General features: G+C 36.6%; 1 protein-coding gene across 1 annotated transcript in view; it reads left to right on the top strand.

Annotated features, from left to right (window-relative positions):
* LOC144442817 (26S proteasome non-ATPase regulatory subunit 1-like) overlaps positions 1 to 25,912 on the top strand; it is a 134,858-nt gene extending 108,946 nt beyond the window's left edge. Inside the window, exons 20-25 of the mRNA XM_078132189.1 lie at positions 1,581 to 1,683; positions 8,992 to 9,161; positions 10,020 to 10,190; positions 12,989 to 13,225; positions 19,314 to 19,389; positions 24,117 to 25,912. Of these exons, the coding sequence (XP_077988315.1) occupies positions 1,581 to 1,683; positions 8,992 to 9,161; positions 10,020 to 10,190; positions 12,989 to 13,225; positions 19,314 to 19,389; positions 24,117 to 24,181 (822 nt within the window). The 3' untranslated portion in view covers positions 24,182 to 25,912. The remainder of the gene's footprint in view (positions 1 to 1,580; positions 1,684 to 8,991; positions 9,162 to 10,019; positions 10,191 to 12,988; positions 13,226 to 19,313; positions 19,390 to 24,116) is intronic.
* Positions 25,913 to 26,955: the final 1,043 nt, after the last annotated feature.

The following is a 26,955-nucleotide window of genomic DNA, read 5'->3' as shown; positions in this document are numbered from 1 at the left end:
TGAGCTGTAATCCGATATTCCTGAACTGAAAACAAATTTCCTCTATTGGAAATATGTGTGTTATTAGAACACTTTCATGTCCATAAATCTTCCATCCTTAAATCATTGCAGAATCAGTGGTTGCCTAAGTGGGCTACCAGCTGCAAATTATGGTAGCCCCATGACAAGAATTGGTAGCCTAAGTGGTCTACCAGCTGCAAATTATGGTAGCCCCATGACAAGAATTGGTAGCGTAAGTGGTCTACCAGCTGCAAATTATGGTAGCCCCATGACAAGAACTGGTAGCCTAAGTGGTCTACCAGCTGCAAATTATGGTAGCCCCATGACAAGAATTGGTAGCCTAAGTGGTCTACCAGCTGCAAATTATGGTAGCCCCATGACAAGAATTGGTAGTCTATGGGCTACCAGCTGCAAATTATGGTAGCCCCATGACAAGAACTGGTAGCCTAAGTGGTCTACCAGCTGCAAATTATGGTAGCCCCATGACAAGAATTGGTAGCCTAAGTGGTCTACCAGCTGCAAATTATGGTAGCCCCATGACAAGAATTGGTAGTCTATGGGCTACCAGCTGCAAATTATGGTAGCCCCATGACAAGAATTGGTAGCCTAAGTGGGCTACCAGCTGCAAATTATGGTAGCCCCATGACAAGAATTGGTAGCCTAAGTGGTCTACCAGCTGCAAATTATGGTAGCCCCATGACAAGAATTGGTAGTCTATGGGCATGGGACTACTGTTAATTTCAAGTCCTGAAGTGGAAGTATTTGTTTACTCATCTAAGAGTTCTGCTTACATTTACCAGAGTTTGAGTTCAACAACCTTGATTGAATAAAGTGTAATGTGAAGTGAACCCTAGTGTACTATATTATTTGTAATCAAGATATTCTTTGGATAATTGTAGTCTGTTACTAAAATCTACTTTTTGTATACATTTCATGTTTATTTTGCCTCTAGCTTGTTTATACCATAGTTACTACACATGGCATGTTTACGTCAAGTTTGTGTATGCCGTAGTAACATCACATAGTGTGTTTACCTCTAACCTGTTTATACCGTAGTAACTTCACATGGTGTGTTTTTGTCAGGATTTTATGAATACAGAGAATGACATCTGTTCTTTGTATAAGACTCAAGAGGCAACAGTTGATTTTCAAATCTAGCCAGACAGCCTTGTAATCCAGATTAAAGTTTACATCATTATGTATATCTATCTATCTATCTATCTATCTATCTATCTATCTATCTAATAAATTTATATAGCGCCAGATATCCAAAGAAAACAATGTTCAGTGGCGCTTAGAGTTAGAAAGGAGATGAAAAAGCTCTCTGAAATATGTGAGTTTTCAAGCGTCTTTTGAAAATGTTTACATTGGGAGAGGTTTTAATGTACAGGGGTAGAGAGTTTGGTGCAATTCTATATGACAATTTTAATTATAAAAACATTGTGAATGACAATAGAATTATATTTAATTGGACAGGTTTGTTTCCTTTGCGACAGTTAATAACCTGATGGTTGTTACTTTACAGTTGATCAAACATTTGATGTATAATAAGTCGTGTATGTATTGATTACCTTCTACAGGTGGCTGCTTTCCGTACTATGTATTCTAAAGTGATAGCTGATAAACATGATGATGTGATGGCCAAGTTTGGTGCAATTCTAGCTCAAGGAATATTAGATGCAGGTTTGTAACTTTTATTTCTTCAACCTTTCATTTGTAGTCCCTGTTGTTACTTTAACTTTTTGGCCATTTTGCTTCTTTTTTTTATGCCATTGAAAAAGGAGAAGGATCACTTTGTCCAAACTGTAAATAACATTAAATACATTGGTTTTATTAGCACAACTGAACTGATAAGGTTCAGTAGGCATGGCAAAGTGTCTGTCTGTATTGATGTGTGTGTGTGTGTGTGTGTGTGTGTGTGTGTGTGTGTGTGTGTGTGTGTGTGTGCGTAAACAACTTAAAGTAAACAACCGATTGCTATGATATTAGGTGGGTGTATTACCTTGGGTGTCTAGTTGGGAAGTTGTTCAAATCAAAATGATCTTACCACCGGTGTATGATTTGAGTAAAAAAATGTGATTTTTGGTCAAAAAACTTAAACTCAAAAACTACTGGGCAGATCAGTCTGAAATGTAGTAGGAACATTCTTAGAGGTGTTTAGATTATGAATGATTCCATCAGTGATATACAAATTAGGGCTAAAAATGTGTCATTTTGGTCCAAAATCTTTAATTCCAAAACTACTCAGCAGATGGGTCTGAAATTTAATCAGGATGTATCTGGGGATGTATAGCTGAAGAAATGTTAAACATATAATGATCTCATCACTAATATGCAAATTAGGTGTAAAAATGTGACTTTTGGTAAAAAATTTGTATCTCAAAAAGTACTTAGTGAGTGAGTGAGACTGAAACTTGGTGAGATGTTTCAAGGAGTGTTATTCTGCAGATTTTCTTCAAAACATTTAGACACAATTGGCCCTAGCAACCATGACCATGCCTTTAGCAACAACCAAATGGCAGTATATTTTGGTCAAATAATATCTGGTAGGCAGGTGAGTAAACATTCAAAAAGTGTATGCAAATGTGCCTAGCAACAAGACCACACCCATGGCAACAGCCAAATGATCACATATATTGCAAAGATAACAACAGGGATTAATAGACAAGTGAATAAATATTCAAAAAATGTATGTAAATGTGCCTAGCACCAATACCACACCCATAGCAACAGCCTAATGGTCACATATATTGCAAAGATAACATCATGGATTCATAGACAAGTGAATGAACATTCAAAAAATGTATGCAAATATGTCTCGCAACATGACCACGCCCATAGCAATAGCCAAGTGATCGCGTATGTTGCAAAGATAACAACAGGGATGGATAGGCAAGTGGATAGTAATTCAACAAATGAACACCTATTGTTAGCATGGATCAGCATGGGGGTAAACATTTTTAAAATCTGTACAGTTGTGCTTTAACATCATTGGCGCTATTTTTTTAAAATATCAAAATACCCTAAGCAATAAGACCATGCCCATAGCAACAGGTAAACAATGACATATAATGCCAAAATAACACCAGTGACGAGAAGGTGAATGAATGAATGAATATTGCAAAATTGTATGTAGATATGCCTAGCAACAAGACCACACCCATAGTAACATTAAATGATGGTGTATATTGTAGATATAACATCATGGATGGGAAGGCATGGGAATAAATAAAATAAAAGAATGTATGCATATATGTCTAGCAATAAGATCACATAATCATTATAGAAAGTTAAAATGTACTGTCAACAGTTGTGCTACAACACCATTGGCGCTTCTCTTTTAATTTACTAGGTAAATGACCACTCCCGAGGCTTAATTTAGTTCAAATCACGAGCAAAATATTTTGAGGCTCCCTTTCAGACCATCAAAATTTTCATGGCCTGACCCTCCTGCCCCCTCCCTGAACCCCCAATTTCTCCCCAGGTGCCCCCCCCCCCCTTGCCGTAAATTCTGACCCTAGCCTTAGCATAGTTTTTTTACAAATAGAAAATGTGTAGTTTTTGTATTGGTAATATGTTAAATAAATGTCTGTTTGAATTTCAGCTAAGTATTTTGATATTTAGTGATGTTTGTAATTGTTCGATTGATGCTTAGAGGTTCTAGATAGTCATTATAATACTATCTGTCAAACAGTTAAGGTCATGATTAAGACAAATAGGTCAGATCTATTATTTTAAATTTATACATTAGCAAGTAAATATAGTATTATGTGTCAAGGAAGTGCTGTGCAATGCCACCCAAATATCATGTTGATGTATCATTTCATGCCTTCCTTATGTATGGTACTCAGACCCAACTCCACACGTTGTGTTGTCCATCACTATGGTTGCTAGGTGACAGTGACGGTAGTAATAAGCATGACTTGAGGGGGATCCATGGGATACATAATCCTTGTGATTGGGTACTAGTAACTAGATATACAATGTACATGGTGTATGTGTAAAGGCTGGCCAATGATATCAACTCTACATAATCACTAAAGTGTCTAACTCTGACTGCCTTGAGACTTACTGTGTATTTGTCATCTACCTACAAAAAATACAGGCTCATTCATATGCACAACATGTTCCAAAGTATGATTTGTGAACAGTACAAGCATGTAAACGGTCCAGCAATTTTAATCTGATGATATATGCCTTAAGCATAACAATTACACTCATAGATGGTCTCACTGCAAATGTAAAATATGTTATCTTGCACAGTCAAATAAACATGTCAAAAATGTAGACTCAGGAAACATTTAAATTAGATGAAATCAGTCAATTTTTCAAAATGTCACTCAGTTTATCTGTATTGACTGTCCATCATTTAGCTCAACAATCTGATCTGTTGTATACTTTGTAGTGTAAGCAGCGACATGAGGCAATGTGAAACCTGAAAATAAAGGCTTGAAGTTAGGAATAAATGGAAAGTGAAAAATATGTCATACGAAGTTTGTATTGAGAAATAAGTTATATCAATTTTATTTTATTATAAGATGATTCTTGAATCATAGTAATTTGTGTAGATGAAATTTATTGAGGATAGTATAAACATGATATACATGTTTAAAGTATTAAAATGTCCACAAAACAGATATATGTATCAATGTCATTGAATAAACTTATACTGAAGTGATTTGTGAATAAAGTGGGTAAATGCAAGTAATTCTTACTATAAGTCCAGTCTATGTATGTGTGATATACATCCAGTCTATGTATGTGTCCTACACATCCAGTCTATGTATGTGTCCTATACATCCAGTCTATGTATGTGTCCTATACATCCAGTCTGTGTATGTGTCCTATACATCCAGTCTGTGTATGTGTCCTATACATCCAGTCTGTGTATGTGTCCTATACATCCAGTCTGTGTATGTGTCCTATACATCCAGTCTATGTATGTGTCCTATACATCCAGTCTATGTATGTGTCCTATACATCCAGTCTGTGTATGTGTCCTATACATCCAGTCTATGTATGTGTCCTATACATCCAGTCTATGTATGTGTCCTATACATCCAGTCTGTGTATGTGTCCTATACATCCAGTCTATGTATGTGTCCTATACATCCAGTCTATGTATGTGTCCTATACATCCAGTCTATGTATGTGTCCTATACATCCAGTCTATGTATGTGTCCTATACATCCAGTCTATGTATGTGTCCTATACATCCAGTCTATGTATGTGTCCTATACATCCAGTCTATGTATGTGTCCTATACATCCAGTCTATGTGTGTCCTATACATCCAGTCTATGTATGTGTCCTATACATCCAGTCTATGTATGTGTCCTATACATCCAGTCTATGTATGTGTCCTATACATCCAGTCTATGTATACTAGATGTATAGGACATACATGGTATTACTTTTTCCTAAATACGTAAAAAAAAATTTAAAAAAAAGGGTTTAGGGTTGGCAGTGAAAAGCTAAGTGGGGTTGGATAACCAGAACCAAACAATTATTTTTTTAAACCTTAGCTATACAAACTACAAACTAAATGTTGAAGTCAACATCATTATCACAAAGTGAATCCTTAGACACTTAGTAATAGTAGTTAGTAGGTGTCCCACAAGGTTCACTACAGTACAGGGACTATCATTCACATCCATAGAGGTTTGAACTCTACTGTATGCTTGTTTGCAGATGACACAGTTACATACTTTACTATCATATCAAATACTGACAGGCAAAGTCTACTATCAGATCTTGACAAACAAATAGCCAGGGTAGAGAAATTGTAGCTGCCTTTCTATCCTGATAGTGTTATGTATTGTGACTATTTAAACACGAGAAGATAAGAAGTAATCAATGACTACACAATCTAATGGAAAATTGTAAACTACAAGTCAAAATAAAGTTATCGAGGGTGAATTTTGACAACTGAACATTATTGCACCATCATATTAACTGAGTTGCATCATAGCCATCAAAACCCTTGGTTTCCTACACAACAACCTCAATTATTCAATTCCTATTAAAGAATATACAAAACTTGTGAGACCATTAGTCAAGTTTGCCCCCCCCCCCCCCACTGTTTGGAACCCTTATAGACAATCTGATATAACCAACCTAGAAAAAGTGCAAAGGCTTGCTGCCTGATACATAACCAACAGATACAGAAAACATCAATGTTAATAACATGGTGCAAACTAGTATCAGCTATACAGAGACTAGATAAACAATGTTTTTCAAAATCTCTTTAACAGTTGCCATCAATAAAGACCAACAGCACACTTCCACCAGACACATGCACAATGAAAGCTACCAAATTCTACCATTCAAGATTATCGAAATTACTCCCCCCCCCCCCCCCCCATCTATCATAGACAGATGCAACTTACTATCAGAGTCACTGCAACAGCAGTCTCTGAATGATTTCAAGATTATGCTGATTGGTTAGAAAACAGCAGTGAAACAATATATATGGTTCATGCTGATTGGTAAGAAAACAGCAGTGAAGCACTATATATGGTTCATTCTGATTGCTTAGAAAACAGCAGTGAAGCACTGTATATGGTTCATTCTGATTGGTTAGAAAAAACAGCAGTGAAGCACTATATATGGTTCATGCTGATTGGTTAGAAAACAGCAGTGAAGCACTATATATGGTTCATTCTGATTGCTTAGAAAACAGCAGTGAAGCACTGTATATGGTTCATTCTGATTGGTTAGAAAAAACAGCAGTGAAGCACTATATATGGTTCATGCTGATTGGTTAGAAAACAGCAGTGAAGCACTATATATGGTTCATTCTGATTGCTTAGAAAACAGCAGTGAAGCACTATATATGGTTCATTCTGATTGGTTAGAAAAAACAGCAGTGAAGCACTATATATGATTCATTCTGATTGCTTAGAAAACAGCAGTGAAGCACTATATATGGTTCATTCTGATTGCTTAGAAAACAGCAGTGAAGCACTGTATATGGTTCATTCTGATTGGTTAGAAAACAGCAGTGAAGCACTATATATGGTTCATTCTGATTGGTTAGAAAAAACAGCAGTGAAGCACTATATATGGTTCATGCTGATTGGTTAGAAAACAGCAGTGAAGCACTATATATGGTTCATTCTGATTGGTTAGAAAAAACAGCAGTGAAGCACTATATATGGTTCATGCTGATTGGTTAGAAAACAGCAGTGAAGCACTGTATATGGTTCATTCTGATTGGTTAGAAAAAACAGCAGTGAAACACTATATATGGTTCATTCTGATTGGTTAGACAATGGAAACAAGCATATCACATATGTTGGCTGTATTGTTGATGAGAGATAAAGTATATGTATGTTTTCCAATCAGTGACAACTTTGTAATAACTTCACATCTCCCCTATCCAATCAGTGACAACTTTGTAATAGCTTCACATCTCCCCCTATCCACTCAGTGACAACTTTGTAATAGCTTCACATCTCCCCCTATCCACTCAGTGACAACTTTGTAATAGCTTCACATCTCCCCCTATCCACTCAGTGACAACTTTGTAATAGCTTCACATCTCCCCCTATCCACTCAGTGACAACTTTGTAATAGCTTCACATCTCCCCCTATCCACTCAGTGACAACTTTGTAATAGCTTCACATCTCCCCCTATCCACTCAGTGACAACTTTGTAATAGCTTCACATCTCCCCCTATCCAATCAGTGACAACTTTGTAATAGCTTCACATCTCCCCCTATCCACTCAGTGACAACTTTGTAATAGCTTCACATCTCCCCCTATCCAATCAGTGACAACTTTGTAATAGCTTCACATCTCCCCCTATCCAATCAGTGACAACTTTGTAATAGCTTCACATCTCCCCCTATCCACTCAGTGACAACTTTGTAATAGCTTCACATCTCCCCCTATCCACTCAGTGACAACTTTGTAATAGCTTCACATCTCCCCCTATCCACTCAGTGACAACTTTGTAATAGCTTCACATCTCCCCCTATCCACTCAGTGACAACTTTGTAATAGCTTCACATCTCCCCCTATCCAATCAGTGACAACTTTGTAATAGCTTCACATCTCCCCCTATCCAATCAGTGACAACTTTGTAATAGCTTCACATCTCCCCCTATCCAATCAGTGACAACTTTGTAATAGCTTCACATCTCCCCCTATCCAATCAGTGACAACTTTGTAATAGCTTCACATCTCCCCCTATCCAATCAGTGACAACTTTGTAATAGCTTCACATCTCCCCCTATCCAATCAGTGACAACTTTGTAATAGCTTCACATCTCCCCCTATCCAATCAGTGACAACTTTGTAATAGCTTCACATCTCCCCCTATCCACTCAGTGACAACTTTGTAATAGCTTCACATCTCCCCCTATCAATCAGTGGCAACCTTGTAATAGCTTCATATCTCCCCCTATCCAATCAGTGACAACTTTGTAATAGCTTCACATCTCCCCCTATCCAATCAGTGGCAACCTTGTAATAGCTTCACATCTCCCCCTATCAATCAGTGGCAACCTTGTAATAGCTTCACATCTCCCCCTATCCAATCAGTGGCAACCTTGTAATAGCTTCACATTGCCCCCTATCCAATCAGTGGCAACCTTGTAATAGCTTCACATCTCCCCCTATCCAATCAGTGACAACTTTGTAATAGCTTCACATCTCCCCCTATCCAATCAGTAGCAACCTTGTAATAGCTTCACATCTCCCCCTATCCAATCAGTGACAACCTTGTAATAGCTTCACATCTCCCCCTATCCAATCAGTGACAACCTTGTAATAGCTTCACATCTCCCCCTATCCAATCAGTGACAACTTTGTAATAGCTTCACATCTCCCCCTATCCAATCAGTGGCAACCTTGTAATAGCTTCACATCTCCCCCTATCCAATCAGTGACAACTTTGTAATAGCTTCACATTGCCCAAAAATAGATGAAGATATTATACCTGTACAAAATCACTATTTAAGTCAATGTCATTGGTTAATGTTACAGGTGGTAGAAACGTGACTGTTTCTCTACAATCCCGTACTGGTCATACACACATGGCATCTGTTGTTGGCTTGTTAGTCTTCACCCATTTCTGGTTTTGGTTTCCGTTATCTCACTTCCTGTCCTTGGCCTTTGTTCCAACCAATGTGATTGGACTTAATGCAGACCTTCAGGTAAGTTTACCATCAAGCTTTACTGTTTGCTTCAGTACTACATTTTGTTGTATCTCCAGCTATAGCATTGTTATCAAGTAATCAAGTGAATCTTTTATAATTCAAAATTGTATACAGTTTAGTGATATATGTTGTCATGATGTAGGACTACAGAACTGATGACAAACACACACACACTGTTGTAAAGTAGAACTACAGAACTGATGAGTCAGACATAAACACACATTGACATGATGTAGAACTACAAAACTGATGACATAAACACACATTGACATGATGTAGAACTACAAAACTGATGACATAAACACACATTGACATGATGTAGAACTACAAAACTGATGACATAAACACACATTGACATGATGTAGAACTACAAAACTGATGACATAAACACACATTGATGTAATGTAGAACTACAAAACTGGTGACATAAACACACATTGACATGATGTAGAACTACAAAACCGATGACATAAACACACATTGATGTGATGTAGAACTACAAAACTGATGACATAAACACACATTGACATGATGTAGAACTACAAAACTGATGACATAAACACACATTGACATGATGTAGAACTACAAAACCGATGACATAAACACACATTGATGTAATGTAGAACTACAAAACTGATGACATAAACACACATTGACATGATGTAGAACTACAAAACCGATGACATAAACACACATTGATGTGATGTAGAACTACAAAACCGATGACATAAACACACATTGATGTAATGTAGAACTACAGAAAAGATTCTACATACATTCATAATTATTTCATTATGAGACTAAATGCCATGATTTCAGTGTAACCATGCAGTATAATATATTTCTGTTGTATAGATGCCAGTTTTGGAGTTCAAGTCCAGTGCCAAACCATCTACCTATGCCTACCCACCACCACTAGAAACACCCAAAGAAAAAGAAAAGGAAAAAGTGACCACTGCTGTACTTTCCATCACTGCCAAGCAAAAAAAGAAAGAAAAGAAGGAAGAAAGTGATAAAATGGAAGTGGTAAGTACTAGATTTATAAATCAACATTATTCAATATTTTATTACTTATCTCTATTCTTCTAAGTCATATTATATGATGATTATCCATGATGAGCTTTCTTTTAAAACCTTTGCCCTTGACCTTTATCTTCAAGGTCAAATAGCCCAAAACATTCAAGTTTAACTGTTAATATATGAATGTACCTCCTAATAAAGCAACATTCTTGTTAGCACTTAACATGATAACGAATGGGTTCTCTTGTGAGTCTGTAGTAAGGTGCCAAGTTATCATATCAAGACACTGCTGTACATAAGTGGTGGCTTTTTAGGGTACAGTAGTCAACATGTGTGTCTACAGTACACTGTTATATCTGATCTCAAGACTCCATAATTGTGGTTCTTTTATTTCTCTACAGTGTACTGTACATTACCAATACAAGAGGGTTCCTATAAAACTTTGTAGTTAAATGTACTGTAAATTGTTAGTTTGAATACCTTACTAGTCACTCTTACTGTTAGTTTGAATACCTTGCTAGTCACTCTTACTGTCAGTTTGAATACCTTGCTAGTCACTCTTACTGTCAGTTTGAATACCTTGCTAGTCACTCTTACTGTTAGTTTGAATGCCTTGCTAGTCACTCTTACTGTTAGTTTGAATAACTTGCTAGTCACTCTTACTGTCAGTTTGAATGCCTTGCTAGTCACTCTTACTGTCAGTTTGAATACCTTGCTAGTCACTCTTACTGTCAGTTTGAATACCTTACTAGTCACTCTAAAAGTCAGTTTGAATACCTTACTAGTCACTCTTACTGTCAGTTTGAATACCTTGCTAGTCACTCTTACTGTTAGTTTGAATAACTTGCTAGTCACTCTTACAGTCAGTTTGAATGCCTTGCTAGTCACTCTTACTGTTAGTTTGAATAACTTGCTAGTCACTCTTACTGTCAGTTTGAATAGCTTGCTAGTCACTCTTACTGTCAGTTTGAATACCTTGCTAGTCACTCTTACTGTCAGTTTGAATACCTTACTAGTCACTCTTACAGTTAGTTTGAATACCTTACTAGTCACTCTTACTGTCAGTTTGAATACCTTACTAGTCACTCTTACTGTCAGTTTGAATAACTTGCTAGTCACTCTTACTGTTAGTTTGAATACCTTACTAGTCACTCTTACTGTTAGTTTGAATAACTTGCTAGTCACTCTTACTGTTAGTTTGAATAACTTGCTAGTCACTCTTACTGTCAGTTTGAATGCCTTGCTAGTCACTCTTACTGTCAGTTTGAATGCCTTGCTAGTCACTCTTACTGTCAGTTTGAATACCTTGCTAGTCACTCTTACTGACAGTTTGAATACCTTACTAGTCACTCTTACTGTTAGTTTGAATAACTTGCTAGTCACTCTTACTGTCAGTTTGAATGCCTTGCTAGTCACTCTTACTGTTAGTTTGAATGCCTTGCTAGTCACTCTTACTGTCAGTTTGAATACCTTGTTAGTCACTCTTACTGTCAGTTTGAATACCTTGCTAGTCACTCTTACTGTTAGTTTGAATACCTTGCTAGTCACTCTTACTGTCAGTTTGAATACCTTGCTAGTCACTCTTACTGTTAGTTTGAATACCTTGCTAGTCACTCTTACTGTTAGTTTGAATACCTTGCTAGTCACTCTTACTGTCAGTTTGAATAACTTGCTAGTCACTCTTACTGTCAGTTTGAATACCTTGCTAGTCACTCTTACTGTTAGTTTGAATAACTTGCTAGTCACTCTTACTGTTAGTTTGAATAACTTGCTAGTCACTCTTACAGTCAGTTTGAATGCCTTGCTAGTCACTCTTACAGTCAGTTTGAATGCCTTGCTAGTCACTCTTACTGTCAGTTTGAATACCTTGCTAGTCACTCTTACTGTTAGTTTGAATAACTTGCTAGTCACTCTTACTGTTAGTTTGAATGCCTTGCTAGTCAGTCTTACTGTTAGTTTTAATACCATGCTAGTCACCCTTAATACTAGTTTGAATGCCTTGCTAGTCACTCTTACTGTTAGTTTGAATACATTGCTAGTCACTCTTACTGTGAGTTTGAATACCTTGTTAGTCACTCTTACTGTTTTTTTGAATGCCTTGTTGATCACTCTTACTGTTAGTTTGAATGCCTTGCTAGTCACTCTTACTGTTAGTTTGAATACCTTGCTAGTCACTCTTACTGTGAGTTTGAATACCTTGTTAGTCACTCTTACTGTTTTTTTGAATGCCTTGTTGATCACTCTTACTGTTAGTTTGAATAACTTGCTAGTCACTCTTACTGTTAGTTTGAATGCTTTGCTAGTCACTCTTATTGTGGTATAAGGTGCTGCAATCTTAGCTAAGATATAGTAAAGTACTACAACATTACTAACATTTGATACATTCATCGAAGCACAGCCTTGAAGTATTCAACCAATAAATGAAATTAAATACACAGGTCAACCATGCTAAGGTCAAAGGTCAGCAACCTATATGTAGCAACAGATTGCACTGTCATTTTGTCAGGAGAAATATCAGTTTTATATTAACATGTCTGGTAGAACATGAATGATAATGTCAACTTATCTTTACTCTGGTAGAACATGAATGATAATGTCAACTTATCTTTACTCTCGAACGATAATGTCAACTTATCTTTACTTAGGTAGAACATGAATAATAATGTCAACTTATATTTACTCTGGTAGAACATGAACGATAATGTCAATGTACCTTTACTCTGGTAGAACATGAATGATAATGTCAATTTATCTTTACTGTGGTAGAACATGAATGATAATGTCAATTTATCTTACTTTGGTAGGATGAAGAAAAGAAAGATGAAGAGAAAGAGAAAACAGATGCAACAATAAAAGTGAAAGAAGAGAGTGAAGAAAACAAAAGTAAAGAGAAAGAGAAAGAGACCAAAGAAGAAAAGAAGGAAGAAAAAAAGGAACCAGAACCCAGTTTTGAAATGTTATCAAATCCTCCACGTGTTATGCAGGGACAATTAAAAGTACTGAGCTTACCAGAAGATTGCAGATATACACCACTTAAATCAGTAAGTAGTATAGATATTGTAGATATACACCACTTAAATCAGTAAGTAGTATAGATATTGTAGATATACACCACTTAAATCAGTAAGTAGTATAGATATTGTAGATATGCACCACTTAAATCAGTAAGTAGTATAGATATTGTAGATATACACCACTTAAATCAGTAAGTAGTATAGATATTGTAGATATACACCACTTAAATCATAAGTAGTATAGATATTGCATATATACACCAGTTAAATCAGTAAGTAGTCTACCAATAGATTGTAGATATACACCACTTAAATCAGTAAGTAGTATAGATATTGTAGATATACACTACTTAAATCATAAGTAGTCTACCAATAGATTGTAGATATACACCACTTAAATCAGTAAGTAGTATAGATATTGTAGATATACACTACTTAAATCATAAGTAGTCTACCAATAGATTGTAGATATACACCACTTAAATCAGTAAGTAGTATAGATTGCATATATACACCATTTAAATCATAAGTAGTCTACCAATAGATTGTAGATATACACCACTTAAATCAGTAAGTAGTATAGATATTGTAGATATACACCACTTAAATCATAAGTAGTATAGATATTGTAGATATACACTACTTAAATCATAAGTAGTCTACCAATAGATTGTAGATATACACCACTTAAATCAGTAAGTAGTATAGATTGCATATATACACCATTTAAATCATAAGTAGTCTACCAATAGATTGTAGATATACACCACTTAAATCATAAGTAGTATAGATATTGCATATATACACCATTTAAATCATAAGTAGTCTACCAATAGATTGTAGATATACACCACTTAAATCAGTAAGTAGTATAGATTGCATATATACACCACTTAAATCATAAGTAGTCTACCAATAGATTGTAGATATACACCACTTAAATCAGTAAGTAGTATAGATTGCATATATACACCACTTAAATCAGTAAGTAATATAGATTGCATATATACACCACTTAAATCAGTAAGTAGTATAGATTGTAGATATACACCACTTAAATCAGTAAGTAGTATAGATTGTAGATATACACCACTTAAATCACTAAATAGTCTACCAATAGATTGTAGATATACACCACTTAAATCAGTAAGTAGTATAGATTGCATATATACACCACTTAAATCACTAAATAGTCTACCAATAGATTGTAGATATACACCACTTAAATCAGTAAGTAGTATAGATTGCATATATACACCACTGAAATCATAAGTAGTCTACCAATAGATTATAGATATACACCACTTAAATCAGTAAGTAGTATAGATTGCATATATACACCACTTAAATCAGTAAGTAGTATAGATTGCATATATACACCAGTTAAATCAGTAAGTAGTATAGATTGCATATATACACCACTTAAATCAGTAAGTAGTATAGATTGCATATATACACCACTTAAATCATAAGTAGTATAGATTGCATATATACACCACTTAAATCAGTAAGTAGTATAGATTGCATATATACACCACTTAAATCAGTAAGTAGTATAGATTGCATATATACACCACTTAAATCAGTAAGTAGTATAGATTGCATATATACACCACTTAAATCAGTAAGTAGTATAGATTGCATATATACACCACTTAAATCAGTAAGTAGTATAGATTGCATATATACACCACTTAAATCAGTAAGTAGTATAGATTGCATATATACACCACTTAAATCAGTAAGTAGTATAGATTGCATATATACACCACTGAAATCATAAGTAGTCTACCAATAGATTATAGATATACACCACTTAAATCAGTAAGTAGTATAGATTGTAGATATACACCACTTAAATCAGTAAGTAGTATAGATTGCATATATACACCACTTAAATCAGTAAGTAGTATAGATTGCATATATACACCACTGAAATCATAAGTAGTCTACCAATAGATTATAGATATACACCACTTAAATCAGTAAGTAGTATAGATTGTAGATATACACCACTTAAATCAGTAAGTAGTATAGATTGCATATATACACCACTTAAATCAGTAAGTAGTATAGATTGCATATATACACCACTTAAATCAGTAAGTAGTATAGATTGCATATATACACCACTTAAATCAGTAAGTAGTATAGATTGCATATATACACCACTTAAATCATAAGTAGTATAGATTGCATATATACACCACTTAAATCATAAGTAGTCTACCAATAGATTATAGATATACACCACTTAAATCAGTAAGTAGTATAGATTGCATATATACACCACTTAAATCAGTAAGTAGTATAGATTGCATATATACACCACTTAAATCAGTAAGTAGTATAGATTGCATATATACACCACTTAAATCAGTAAGTAGTATAGATTGCATATATACACCACTTAAATCAGTAAGTAGTATAGATTGCATATATACACCACTTAAATCACTAAATAGTCTACCAATAGATTGTAGATATACACCACTTAAATCAGTAAGTAGTATAGATTGTAGATATACACCACTTAAATCATAAGTAGTCTACCAATAGATTATAGATATACACCACTTAAATCAGTAAGTAGTATAGATTGCATATATACACCACTTAAATCACTAAATAGTCTACCAATAGATTGCATATATACACCACTTAAATCAGTAAGTAGTATAGATTGTAGATATACACCACTTAAATCAGTAAGTAGTATAGATTGCATATATACACCACTTAAATCACTAAATAGTCTACCAATAGATTGCATATATACACCACTTAAATCAGTAAGTAGTATAGATTGCATATATACACCACTTAAATCAGTAAGTAGTATAGATTGCATATATACACCACTTAAATCACTAAATAGTCTACCAATAGATTGCATATATACACCACTTAAATCAGTAAGTAGTATAGATTGCATATATACACCACTGAAATCATAAGTAGTCTACCAATAGATTATAGATATACACCACTTAAATCAGTAAGTAGTATAGATTGCATATATACACCACTTAAATCAGTAAGTAGTATAGATTGTAGATATACACCACTTAACCCTTTCACCACCAGTGGCCTCATGGGATTGTTTGTTCTCCACCAGCCCCCTCACTAACATAGTGTGAGAGTGAGTGTTATGTAATCAAACTGATATAAAAATATTTACAGTTGCTTATTTTTCAAAAGTAAGGTATCATTTGAATGGAAAATAAATTTTCTACATCATAGTTGCAAATACATACATTCAAATATCACACACACAACTGAAATATGGATTAAAGTAATAAAATATTAATAAAACAAACATAGGTTGTTTATTTATTGACATCACAAATAAACAAAATATTTATATTACAAACAAAATTCAAAATACTAACATTTATGTTCCTACAAAACTTCTGTATACTAATTAAATGATCAAAATCGGCAAAAATTTGTCAGAAAATGTTATTTTCAGTCATATTAAATTTGAGCGAAAATAATTAACAGCTCACTAAATCCGTTTACGACACAATAGTCGGTCCCGCACCAGCAATGAAAGGGACAAAAATATCTGATGTCGTCTCCCCAATACCTTCTGAAAAATCAGTTTGTGTAATTATATATCATTATTTGACATAACAACAAAAAACTATCACCAAATTTATGCTCAAAGTCAGTAAAAAAATGCCCACAAGTTGGTAGTATACGAGTCCGAATCGGGATGCCAACGTGGCGCTTTTTGCCAACATGCTTACCCACAAAAGCAAATATGTAGTCGGGACTTTGAAGTTACGTTGCGATAATCTGATCCTTATATATACTGCATCGAGTTCACTCAGCCATCTCCTTGTACAAAACATCGTATTCATAGTCAAAATTGAGTGGAAATTTGTACAAACAACACCTTTATTTACATTGCAAACGATGTTAGGGGAGACAGATTTTGCTTCGGCGATGTTGAAATTTGAATTTGGCGTTGAAAAACGCACGTAAAAAATCAGATGGGAAAGTCACCCATATCAAGCGTAAGTTTCCCTCCACTGAGCTAATACAAATACAAGTCATTATTGAGTATTATATTATACCAGTATATTGATGGTGGAAATCGAGGGATCTGATTGGTCTAGACATCGAACTAGCGCGTCTAAAACGAGTGATAATGCACTGCTGGTACGATAATGCACTGCTGGCACGCGTCCAAATTTTGTTCGTCTGCACGAGCGTTGAGTTGTAGTCCGCCGTGATACTGATAGTGAACTCTTCGAATTGTCAGAGGAGGATTTTCTCTCAATGAGACAATATTTTATGAGAAATTATGAAGGAAATTTCGAAAGCAACCCAGTCATCGCGTATTTGTTCAAATCATCGCCTACTACATGTACTAAGGTCAAGGCGCTAGGCATGCACGTCCCAGCCTCGGCGCGGCTGGAGTGGAAACATTGGTGAGCTGTCCTGTCCTGTCATAAAAATGAAGCAAGTGAAAGAGGTTACACTGGCCGACTTACCATTAATCTAAATAGAAATTTGTCTGGGATCCTGTCCTAGATTATCAGTCATCAATCCGAGAGGGAAATCCTCAAACCCGAAAATCTACTGATGTAACTTCCAGTAATATAAATACATTGTAAATATCAACCTGTCTATCATTTCACTGAGTCGCCAATTCGGCCGGGAACGATCGAAGCACGCTGTATTCAATAAACCACTTCAAGTTTATACCTTGAGTCAAACAGGTTGTTTATTCATCACTGTGCACTTTTAATGAGCCGATCAATGAACAGATTATCCCTAGAAACGACGAGCAGATAAATAAATCCAGTCGCTGCACGACGTTCACATTGAGGCCAAGATCAGCTGTCTTGAAAAGCAGCGTATTGTTATGCAAATTAGACACAGAGGCGCATATGAAACGAGAAAACGTTAGTTCTTATCTTGTTTCCGATATTTTCAATATACTGGTATAATATAATAGCTATAAACCACTCCCTGGGGAAGGTATACCACTCGGTTTTGACCAGTGAACTCAATATATGCACTCGCTATCGCTCGTGCATATATTTCGTTCACTGGTCAAAACCTCTTGGTGTACCATCCCCAGGGGGTGGTTTATTGCTTAAGTAACAAAAAATAAAACCAAAATAATCCATGATATAGCCAAAAATTACCCCCAGAACGTGGGAGCATGGGTGTCAGCACGGTCACAAGATTGTGTAAATTTGAACGACATTCAAAAATTCAACCATAAACTGCCACCGGCAGCTCACACGGCCTTAGTGGGAATTTGATGCTTACATACAAGTACAATGTGTTCCCATAGCTAAATACTTGTATTCAACGATGTATTTCGAGTCAAATTCTGTCGAAATATCCAAAGATAGTGACATAATTTATATCGTAGACCATGTTATGAGAGCCGTTAATTACTTCCGCCATGTTGAAATTCGATTTTGTGAGTGAAAAACACACATAAAATTACAATTGCTCATCATTTGAATCGTACTCCAGATATCGTTCACTGTCATGCTTTCAAAATGGTAGTGTAGATAAACAAGGCCAATATGCATGTTCGGAACTAGTTTTTGCAACAATAGCTGCCATTAACGGCTTAACGATGAGGTAGGTGAATGAACTTTGGCATTCCCGCAATAGCAAGAATTGGTGGCTGCCCTAGAGCGTTCCCGCAATAGCGGGAATCAGTTGTGAAAGGGTTAAATCACTAAGTAGTATAGATAGCCTATATACACCACTTAAATCACTAAGTAGTATAGATTGCATATGACCCCCACATGCAATCTATACACACCCCATCTTTAAGTAGGTGGTACTGTCATGCTACAAGACAACCATTGTCATTTCATCTATATTTGTAGGTACACATTGGTGGTATTGTCATGCTCAAAGACAACCATTGTCATTTCATCTATATTTGTAGGTACACATTGGTGGTATTGTCATGCTCAAAGACAACCATTGTCATTTCATCTATATTTGTAGGTACACATTGGTGGTACTGTCATGCTACAAGACAACCATTGTCATTTCATCTATATTTGTAGGTACACATTGGTGGTACTGTCATGCTACAAGACAACCATTGTCATTTCATCTATATTTGTAGGTACACATTGGTGGTATTGTCATGCTCAAAGACAACAAATCTCAAGAACCCCAGGACATAATCCAACCAGTACCAGGTAAGAATTTCTTATAACTTCATTCTTACTGTATCTCACCCTGACAGAAAATTGTGCTATGTCTTGTTGGTGTATCATGTTGTACTTACAGAATGAATCCCTTGGCTCAGTAACTTAGAATGTCATACATACAGGTCCTCTTCTGACTGTTGGCCTTGCTGGGCCTCTAATGTCAGCTCTGTTTGATTCTGTCTAGGAGTGGGTGTATCTCTGTAGGCCTTGCTGGGCCTCTAATGTCAGCTCTACTTGATTCTGTCTAGGAGTGGGTTTATCTCTGTAGGCCTTGCTGGGCCTCTAATGTCAGCTCTATTTGATTCTGTCTAGGAGTGGGTGTATCTCTGTAGGCCTTGCTTGGCCTCTAATGTTAGCTGTTTGATTCTGTCTAGGAGTGGGTTTTTCTCTGTAGGCCTTGCTTGGCCTCTAATGTCAGCTCTACTTGATTCTGTCTAGGAGTGGGTTTTTCTCTGTAGGCCTTGCTTGGCCTCTAATGTCAGCTCTACTTGATTTTGTCTAGGAGTGGGTGTAGCTCTGTTGGCCTTGCTGGGCCTCTAATGTCAGCTCTACTTGATTCTGTCTAGGAGTGGGTGTATCTCTGTAGGCCTTGCTTGGCCTCTAATGTTAGCTGTTTGATTCTGTCTAGGAGTGGGTTTTTCTCTGTAGGCCTGCTGGGCCTCTAATGTCAGCTCTACTTGATTCTGTCTAGGAGTGGGTTTATCTCTGTAGGCCTTGCTGGGCCTCTAATGTCAGCTCTACTTGATTTTGTCTAGGAGTGGGTGTATCTCTGTAGGCCTTGCTGGGCCTCTAATGTCCGCTCTATTTAGCCCCCAAAGGGCGAAGCCCAACAGGGGCTACTACGTTGGGTCCCATCTGTCCGTCCATCTGTCCTTCCGTTTGTCCTTCTGTGTCCACCTTTATCTCTAATACGCATGTGCCAATTTCAACCAGGTTCAAATGTCAGATGATATGGAAGGCATATGCACATGAGGGTTTTACAACCCTCACGACAACAGCGAATGTCGGCCATATTTGTCCAATAACTCTTAAAGTTTAACAGATAGAGACGTCATTCAAGTGTCTTCACCGATACAGTCAATCATGAGCTTTTTAATGGCACATTGACTTTTGACCTTGACCTCCATCTTCAAGGTCAAATAGCCATATTATTGTCAAAGTGTGTATGTATATCTCTGATATGCATGGACTGATTTCAACCAAACCTTGTACAAATGTCAGATGTGACATAATGTACAAACTAAAGAACTTGTTGTAGTCACTACAAGAAATACTGTTTTGGGGAGTATGTCTTCCATGAAGACTTGTTGATTCTGTCTAGGAGTAGGTTTATCTCTGTAGGCTTTGCTGGGCCTCTAATGTCAGCTCTACTTGATTCTGTCTAGGAGTAGGTTTATCTTCATAAAAGTCAGATCTAAAGGCTTGATCCTTCCAGTCTATTTTCAAATGCCTGAATTGTTCTTGCTATGACAACGTGATCAGGGAGACTATTCCATAAGTCTACACTTCTATAAATGAACGAGTATTTTCTAACATTATGTCTTACAAATTGCTTGTCAATTTTGTACTGATGTCCCCTTGTGTCATGTGCTTTCTAGTTTGATAAAGTTGGAGACTTCATTCTCATATTTCTCAGATAAGATCTTGTATATCTCTGTCTTGTCACCTCTGACCCATCTGTATTTCAGTGTTGGTAAGTTTAGTTCCTTTAACCTGTCTTCATAGGAGAGGTCTTTAAAGCCTGGTATTAACTTTGTAGCTCTGCGTTGTACATTTTCCACTTCTATTTCATGTTTCTTAAGAATTGGTGCCCATACTTGATATTCATATTCAATATTAGGTCTAATGAGCTTTGTACAGTAGTAGAAATAACTATATCTAGGTGTTCATATGTTCTCCTTATAATGCCAAAAAAATATAAGGATTTGTTTCTTGTCCTCATGCACATCATCTAAAATCATGTGCGTCACCCGTTTTTATTTCATTTTCCCATTTTTGCCAACATCTACTTTCCATATCGATGGCGAAACCAAGTAGAGATGAGAGGCTGTAAAACAAACATCTAACAATGCATGTAATGATGTAGTTTACTTTCAGAGTTCAATAAATGGTATTACTATTAATCATTCAGGGCAGCTTCAGCGGTAACATCATGTATGTGATAGTGTAATGGTTGATGAGTCAGTGTGCTTCCCCAACCAACACTCCCCCCCCAAAAAAAAAAGTGTCACCGCATCATATTTGAAATTTCCCTAGGATGAAAAACAAACTTGTTTGTTTTTTTGGCCTAGGTCCCATGTTGGCGTTGGCCTTGTTGACTTTGTTACTGTGATTGATGCATTGAAAAGGAAAGGTTTCATCTATCAAGACTCCTATATCTTTGTCAACTGATGTACACCTATTATTATGCATTTATCTTGTCCCATAATATAGTCTTTTCTATCAATATTTGATTTCCCAACTCTCATGGAAATGCATTTATCTGGGTGAAATTTTAAAAGTGAAAGTTGGGTCCAAGTATGCATTGCATCCAGATCTTCTTGTAAACTACAGCAGTCTTCTTCTTTAAAAATACCTTTAAAAACTTCAGTATCATCTGCAAATAGGAATACCTAGGAGTTTGATACAACTTCTTGAAGTGAGTTGATATGCATGGCCATGCATATACTGTATCGCTGTAAGACCCCCTAGGCCCAGAAACTCTTAGAATGCCATGCATGTACTGAGTGGCTATAAGACCCCCTAGGCCCAGAAACTCTTAGAATGCCATGCATGTACTGTATCGCTGTAAGACCCCCTAGGCCCAGAAACTATTTAAATGCCATGCATGTACTGTATCGCTGTAAGACCCCCTAGGCCCAGAAACTCTTAGAATGCCATGCATGTACTGAGTGACTATAAGACCCCCTAGGCTCAGAAACTCTTAGAATGCCATGCATATACTGTATCGCTGTAAGACCCCCTAGGCCCAGAAACTATTAGAATGCCATGCATGTACTGAGTGGCTATAAGACCCCCTAGGCCCAGAAACTCTTAGAATGCCATGCATGTACTGAGTGACTATAAGACCCCCTAGGCCCAGAAACTATTAGAATGCCATGCATGTACTGAGTGGCTATAAGACCCCCTAGGCCCAGAAACTCTTAGAATGCCATGCATGTACTGAGTGACTATAAGACCCCCTAGGCCCAGAAACTCTTAGAATGCCATGCATATACTGTATCGCTGTAAGACCCCCTAGGCCCAGAAACTCTTAGAATGCCATGCATATACTGTATCGCTGTAAGACCCCCTAGGCCCAGAAACTCTTAGAATGCCATGCATGTACTGAGTGACTATAAGACCCCCTAGGCCCAGAAACTCTTAGAATGCCATGCATATACTGTATCGCTGTAAGACCCCCTAGGCCCAGAAACTCTTAGAATGCCATGCATATACTGTATCGCTGTAAGACCCCCTAGGCCCAGAAACTCTTAGAATGCCATGCATGTACTGAGTGACTATAAGACCCCCTAGGCCCAGTAACTCTTAGCATGCCATGCATGTACTGAGTGACTATAAGACCCCCTAGGCCCAGTAACTCTCAGAATGCCATGCATGTACTGAGTGACTATAAGACCCCCTAGGCCCAGAAACTCTTAGAATGCCATGCCTGTACTGAGTGACTATAAGACCCCCTAGGCCCAGAAACTATTAGAATGCCATGCATGTACTGAGTGACTATAAGACCCCCTAGGCCCAGTAACTCTTAGAATGCCATGCCTGTACTGAGTGACTATAAGACCCCCTAGGCCCAGAAACTATTAGAATGCCATGCATGTACTGAGTGACTATAAGACCCCCTAGGCCCAGTAACTCTCAGAATGCCATGCATGTACTGAGTGACTATAAGACCCCCTAGGCCCAGTAACCCATAGAATGCCATGCATATGCATGTACTGAGTGACTATAAGACCCCCTAGGCCCAGTAACCCATAGAATGCCATGCATGTACTGAGTGGCTATAAGACCCCTTAGGCCCAGTAACCCATAGAATGCCATGCATATGCATGTACTGAGTGACTATAAGACCCCCTAGGCCCAGTAACTCTTAGCATGCCATGCATGTACTGAGTGGCTATAAGACCCCTTAGGCCCAGTAACCCATAGAATGCCATGCATGTACTGAGTGACTATAAGACCCCTTAGGCCCAGTAACCCATAGAATGCCATGCATGTACTGAGTGGCTATAAGACCCCTTAGGCCCAGTAACCCATAGAATGCCATGCATATGCATGTACTGAGTGACTATAAGACCCCCTAGGCCCAGTAACTCTTAGCATGCCATGCATGTACTGAGTGGCTATAAGACCCCTTAGGCCCAGTAACCCATAGAATGCCATGCATGTACTGAGTGGCTATAAGACCCCTTAGGCCCAGTAACCCATAGAATGCCATGCATATGCATGTACTGAGTGACTATAAGACCCCCTAGGCCCAGTAACTCTTAGCATGCCATGCATGTACTGAGTGGCTATAAGACCCCTTAGGCCCAGTAACCCATAGAATGCCATGCATGTACTGAGTGGCTATAAGACCCCTTAGGCCCAGTAACCCATAGAATGCCATGCATATGCGGTATCACTACAAAACTCCCTAGGCTCAATGCTTTGAGATTATGTAGATTATGTACTTAATTGTAATTAAAACTTGTGTATGATATTACGATTTACAGCTGGTGGACCAAAGGAAGAAGAGGAGCCTGAACCCCCAGAGCCATTTGAATATACTGAAGACTAGATACAGCACCTAGATGTACTGGATCACCATAGCAACAACTGACGATGTTTGAACATTGACCCGAACCACTGAGCCATTAAAATGTTAACTATACCATAACCACTTGTCTCGCCAGCCAAAAAACCTGGTTCAGATACCTATATGAAAGTGGGCATATAAATGAGAATTTGGTATCTATTTCAGGTTTTAATTAATAAAATAAACACTGCTATATATGTTTTTCTACTTGAAAAAACAATCAGAAATAACATATAACAAGTCCTTGTTTATAACTCAGTAAATTCTGAGTCACAAAATGCGATTGCACATACAATAACAAACCTTTTTACTCATTGTTAGCATTTTGTAATGTAGTGATGTTCAAACACAGACTTGGTAGATGCTGTTTCCTTTTTATTTTCTTCAAGTTGGAAATCATTGTAAAGTTGTGTTATAAATCAAAAATAAATTGTTATTTGTCATCCACATGCTTGTTAGGAGACCCCAGTATCTAAGTTTTGTAGACATCCAGAGAATCTCAAAGTAGAAGTCTTATTGTTAGACTAACCCTATTTTTTATGTTTCTTATTACTTTTTCATGGCAACTATGGGTCAATCAGTCGATTTAAAAAAAAAAAACAAGTGAAAAAATAAAAATCACCTTCTTCATATTTCCCTGCCTCTCCTTTTCCTCCTCTCTATCTTCTTTTTTATTGGATTCCTGGTAACAAACCCATTCCTTTACACAATTGGCATCTTCTCATCACCCACCCCCCTTAAAAACTTGAGAGAAATGCTTTGTTCATGAACAAGTGTCATTGTCGCCATCATAACTGTAGATGATATCAACAGTCCAGACACTTGCTTTTTCTTGCCAGAGAGGACACTGTTCTGCAAAATATTAATGGTGAGCAAAAAATAAAAATATTTTTTTATTTGATGGAGCTGAAAATTTGGGTTGGTCTGGTAATGAGAAACAGAAGAAAAAATCCCCCTAAGAGTAGAGAAGACATGACATCACTAAAATCATATCTTGACAGGGAAAATTTATCACTGGTATACAACAACAAAGACTGTAGTATGTCTTAGAATTTAATATTATACTTAAAGACAACATAATGACTAAATTATCATTATGTATCCACTCTATTCTAGCTGTGTTTATTGCAATAGACATACTAGGTATATACATATATCCACTCTATTCTAGCTGTGTTTATTGCAATAGACATACTAGGTATATACATATATCCACTCTATTCTAGCTGTGTTTATTGCAATAGACATACTAGGTATATACATATATCCACTCTATTCTAGCTGTGTTTATTGCAATAGACATACTAGGTATATACATATATCCACTCTATTCTAGCTGTGTTTATTGCAATAGACATACTAGGTATATACATATATCCACTCTGTTCTAGCTGTGTTTATTGCAATAGACATACTAGGTATATACATATATCCACTCTATTCTGGCTGTATTTATTGCAATAGACATACTAGGTAATGTAGCCATACATAATTTAGTCACCCGAGTCCAAACCATAGATAGACTGTGTTTATTAAAGCCAAGGGTTTATCTAATGTTTCAAACTTGTATATGATGGTAAACATATCGAAGTGTCAGAAATAAGTTACCTAAAGTGATAGATGTGTGAGTTGTGGTTCATTTTGATGTGTCAAATATTACAGTAAATTTATTCTTTAACTGCAACATAATCAATTAGAGACATTGTGAAATTGTATTGACAGTGAGCTGACACTGTATATCAATTAGAGACATTGTGAAATTGAAAGAAGTGTTATATCTCTATGTATTGACAGTGAGCTGACACTGTATATCACTTGTAACCCTAATCTAGTCACACATAATATCCAAATGCTCAACTAACATAATCTTTGATATGTATGGTATGATGAGTCATGTATCTTTTAGCAGAGATGAGATGAAAGCTACAATAAATTGTTTCTGTTTACTGCATTCAGTGTGTGTCTGTGTGTGTGTATTTGTTCATAGTTGTTTACTGCATTCAGTGTGTGTTTGTATTTGTTCATAATTTTTTACTGCATTCAGTGTGTGTGTGTGTGTGTGTGTGTGTGTGTATTTGTCCATGAATGAATTCAGTCCTATCTTTCTCATCATACAGATTTATAATCCACAGAATGTAGAGCTGCACTAGCTGAAGTGGTCTATGTTTTGAAACTGTATATAATGACTTGTCAGTATCTTCTATACCACAAGGTGTATTACAAAAAATGTAATCTATTGGTGAACGTGTGTGTGCGTGTGTAGCTGTATGCATAACACAGTAACAAAATATCATGAATTTGCATTTAAATGTATGAACACCAAAATCAGTGACACATTTAATTTATACGCCTAAAAACTCGTGAACAAGTAATGCCATGAAAGATTACATGATGACTGCTGTGCCTCAAAGTGTATGACCTACCTTTTGCCTCAATCTTGAATATTAAATGAGCACTACTACTATACATGGGTATTGAGACAAATCAAACTAAATAGCTAATAGATTGAAACCTATGACTACACTATCAACAGATAAAATCAATCACTAATTATTAAAAGTACAATATATATTTATAACTGAACAATGTTTCAGCATAGACCCAACACGAAGGATGAAAAGTGGGAAGGGTAGGCAAGTTAATAAAGATTCCAAAAGTGAAATATCCCTAGCAACAAGACCATTTCCATAGCAACAGCCAAATACACTTGTGCTACAATGCCATTGGTGCTATTTTTGAAAAATGTTTACCCATAT

Source organism: Glandiceps talaboti, chromosome 11 (genome assembly GCF_964340395.1).
Source record: "Glandiceps talaboti chromosome 11, keGlaTala1.1, whole genome shotgun sequence".
Taxonomy (NCBI): domain Eukaryota; kingdom Metazoa; phylum Hemichordata; class Enteropneusta; family Spengelidae; genus Glandiceps; species Glandiceps talaboti.
This window is presented reverse-complemented; position numbering and strand designations above follow the sequence as displayed.